Source organism: Arachis duranensis, chromosome 7 (assembly GCF_000817695.3).
Source record: "Arachis duranensis cultivar V14167 chromosome 7, aradu.V14167.gnm2.J7QH, whole genome shotgun sequence".
NCBI classification, from domain to species: domain Eukaryota; kingdom Viridiplantae; phylum Streptophyta; class Magnoliopsida; order Fabales; family Fabaceae; genus Arachis; species Arachis duranensis.
The window spans coordinates 8,799,159-8,803,385 of record NC_029778.3 but is presented as its reverse complement, the minus strand read 5'-3'; the positions used below and the strand labels follow the sequence as shown (position 1 = coordinate 8,803,385).

At 30.3% G+C, this 4,227-nt stretch overlaps 1 protein-coding gene across 1 annotated transcript; it reads right to left on the bottom strand.

The window, feature by feature from the left end:
* LOC107496984 (abscisic acid receptor PYL4) lies at positions 1 to 568 on the bottom strand (the record flags this gene model as incomplete). The annotated part of the gene is given in 1 exon segment (XM_021127361.1): positions 1 to 568. A coding segment is annotated over 1 exon segment (561 nt), but the record flags the coding sequence as incomplete, so codon positions are not given.
* Positions 569 to 4,227: the final 3,659 nt, after the last annotated feature.

Here is a 4,227-nt window from a genome sequence, read left to right as displayed (position 1 = left end):
TTTTGCTTCATTTGTGAGGGGTTGTTTTGGCCATGTTCTCAGCGATCTGAGCGAGGGACTGCAAGTTGCACCGTACGATCGTATCAACGAACACGCAAGTCTCTTCTTTAGTGTTACCGATCGGTACATCAACGACGTACGATTCAATCACAACTGTTCCGCCGTTACCGTCACCGTGAAGCGTTGTAACGGAGCGGTAGTTCCTCAAACGGTGGTCTCCGCCTACGACGCTGAAGCTGATGACGTGGCGCTCGTCATCCAAGATCTCTAACCGTTCCGTGCTTGACTCAGCTGGCAAGCCGGAAACCACGCGCACCTCGCGCAACGCGCCGACTCCGATTCCGTCGTCTCCGCCGTTTCCCGAGGCGACGACGTGGCAGCTCTTGACGAAGTTCTTGTATCCCTGCGGGTTGTCGAAGCGGCGCACGACGGACCAGACGGTAGATACCGGAGCGTCAATGGACTGGATCACGGAGGAGCAGCACTGGTGCGGTCCAACTCCGTGCGCGTGGTGCCGTGCTAGAGCCTCCGGGAGAAGGCACGGCGGCGATGGAGACGCTGTTGCCGTTGCCGTGAAGGCGTGCTCCTTGGGGAAGTTGACGCCGGTGGCGATGGCTGTTGCTGTGGCGGTTGCTGCGTCGGTGGAAGGATCGAAGCGGTGGAGTTGAAGAGGAGAAGGCATTCTTGAAATAACAAATAATATATTATTATTATTATTTTCTAATAATAATAATATTAAATATTGTAAGGTATGTTGTTCTCTCTCTTTTTCTCTCCTCTCCCCACCAAACCTAAGAGATACTAGTTTTGCTTTTGGGTAAGGGTCTTATATATATCTCTTCTAACTTCAATTTTTGATTGATTATGTTGTTGTTGAATAAGCAATTGCAAATATATAAATGTGAGGGTTTTGAACTTTTGATATATTTGTGTCAGAGGGGAAATTAAAATTAAAAAATGAGACGGCTATAATACAGTCTAGCCACTAGCTTGCCCTTTCTTTTGCTTTGGGTTTGGTGGTTAATATTTAATAATTTAATAGTTAATATAATATTTTCCGTAATCCAACTTGGATTAGCTTAATTGATTTGGTGCTTAATTTTATGAAATATGATTGGTATTGAATTGAATTGAACTGAACGAGGGACATGAAAGGAAATATGGCGGTGCTTGCAAGTGGATCCTCAACTTGCAAGTAGCAGCTATCTTTAGACTTGGTTTTATCAATGTTCCCTTTTCTTTATTTATTTATTTACATCAAACTGCAACTTTGCCACTCCATCAATTATTATTTTATTGTTAACTTGCAAGAAAATAATAATAATTTATTTATCTCTTTTCTTAAGTTGTTTGCTGATTGTTAATTCATGTGAAAAGAAAGCCTATCTTCTCTCTCTATCTGCATGCTGCTATAATCTATATCTCCTTACTTTTTCTTCTCGTTGATTTTTTCTTGATCCATTCATTTTTTTTTCTTTTGTTTTTGCATGCATTCCTAGGGCGTCTTTGGAAATAGATAATATATTTGTGAATTTGAAGGAAAACTCTAGAAAGTCCCTGCACAAATTGAACAAGTTGCTTGCGATAATATTGTTCAATTAGTGGTACACAGATTTTTCCAAAGCAAAAAAAATAATTGGATGCTTTTGTCCGGTTAAATTTTGAATAGAAAGAAATGAGCAAGTTGGCACGATGACGACATGCATAATATTAAGCATGTAACATATATTTTATAGTACAGTCTTTTCTTTCACTTTGGATTTGATAGCTAATAAATTAATAAAAAATATCATATAAATACCAAAAATCAATTACCATAAAAAGATTTTTTTTATCATAGTTTATAAGTCATTATTCATTAGATTATTCTGAAGTACCTATTGTTATTTATTTCGATCATGGAAAGAATTTATCACGATAATAAATATTTCTGCTTGGTTTGGTATATATAGTAGTTAGAAATGTCAAATGGACAAGTAGTATATATTATAGAAGACATTGCTCACATGGTACATTTTGATAACAACCTACAACTAATAAAGTAGTTGAATTATCTGAAAATTAACTTGAACGAATATACAGTATACTACTATTATCAATAAAAACCAACTTTCAAAGATGCCGATTGTATGTAAACGGGAAAAGCACAAAACACGACTCAAATAAAACTTCAAAAAGAAATCATCATGAATAATGTAAGTTATTACAATTATTTTGTCACAAGGGATTACGTATATATATTTTTGTTAAATATTTTTTGTTCACTCATCTTCATCAATAACAAAAATATTTCTAAAACTTTTTAACAAGTTCATAAATAAAATGTATTTTTAAGATATCTGTATACTTTTAGCTAAGAGATAATTTGTAACATGCAATTATCTTCTTTAAAGTTTGAACTTGTATACTAATACATTTTCGTGAATTGATCGTGCCAAGCTAATTAATTGATAAATACCACTATATTCAACAAATTAAATAACAATTAACAAAGGTTACGCTGATATATCAAAAACATAAAGCTTGCCATGTGTATTTACATTTACTTAAGAGGGAAGAACATATACATACACATATATAAAATGCGTCAACATATATATTCAAAGAAACTTAGCTTAACAAGGATATATATAATCTCATAATAATTTTATATATCAAGTTGGGCATACTTTTTTACCTTGTCAACTTTAATCATCTAAGGCTGTTGGTATTATCGTTTAATTTACTCTTAAAACACTTCCAATGATTCCATATCTTCGAACTTTCTTTTGTGTCCTTATCCCTTCTTTGTTGCCCTATTCTCACCAACTTCTCCCAACTTGTGTTCTTTTCCCTCTTTTTCTTTTTTTCCAAATTAATAATTAACTTACCTACAATAGTACCTCCTACTTTAGTTTAATTTGTCTTTCCGGAAAATGGAAATAAAATAACATAAATAAATAAACTAAGTAAACATCTACCGGATTTAATTATTAGAGATTTCAATATTAATATATTATTAAATATTAAGTAACCAATATTAACGACTATGCAAATTAAAGTATTTATGTTTTAACTATGTGCTTCGGGTTTAGATCTGGAAAAAAAAAACTTGTTCATATATTTAAACCCTCCTTTAAAATGTCTACATGCTCTGCTCGATGGATAAGAGTTTTGATCATGAAATCTAGTGAATTGGTCGGTTTGCCAAAAAATTATGACAACGTTTTAGAGTATTATTGTTAATATTTCAAAAATAATACTGTTCAAACAATAGTTAGAAAAGTAATTAGTTTTACAAAAATATAGTGTACACTCAAAAAAAAAAACCTATCAGATTAGTTATTATATATATTAATTACATATAGATTTAAGTTTTAATATATATATTTTGTATAAATAATTAATTTTTTGTATATACTAATATGGGAACTAATTATTATTAATTACAGTGATTTAAAATTGGATAGTTAAGAATTATTTATTTATATTTTTTATAATAATAAAAAAATTCTATTTAAAAAATTATGTAATTAACTTAGCTTTGACGATATGCCTTGCTGTCTTTTGACCAATCACAATCGATATTTTGTAACTTGTTGCGGTTTTATGGGGTCCACTGTTCCTAGTTCCACTCAATTCAACTTTATTTAAAATAAAATACATGGCCAATAATATACATTTAAAGAAAAATCATATAAGATATTTTGATATTTAACAAATTTTTATTTTGTAAAAATGTTTGAGAATTATTTTTCTTAAATAGATTAGGCTTTGAATTACTTTTAAAACGGATTAATTTATTTTAACATATATTTTTTAAGAATTAATTATTTAACATAATAAAATTTATTAAAAATTTATTTATTTAATATACATATTAAAATTTAATTTAAAGTGACAATAAAATTAATTTTTTAACAAAAATAATTTTAAAAATTTTTAGAAAATAAAAATTTATTAGAAATTAAATGTTCGATCTTAAATTTGTTAATAATTACTTTGAGTATTTACTAAAGAAAATTATTTCCTTCAGTTAGGGGAATTTTTAACCTTATGTTTAAAATAATATAGTACAAATTGATCATCGAACTTTTCTAAAGAAATGCAAATTGATCCACAACATATGGATTAAAATAACGCGTTTAATAAAAGGTAGTGCGGATTTATCTTCTTTAATTATCGTAATACAAATTTGTTCTTTCAGATAAAATTTTGGGTCACCAATTTTTAATATTTTTTATTATT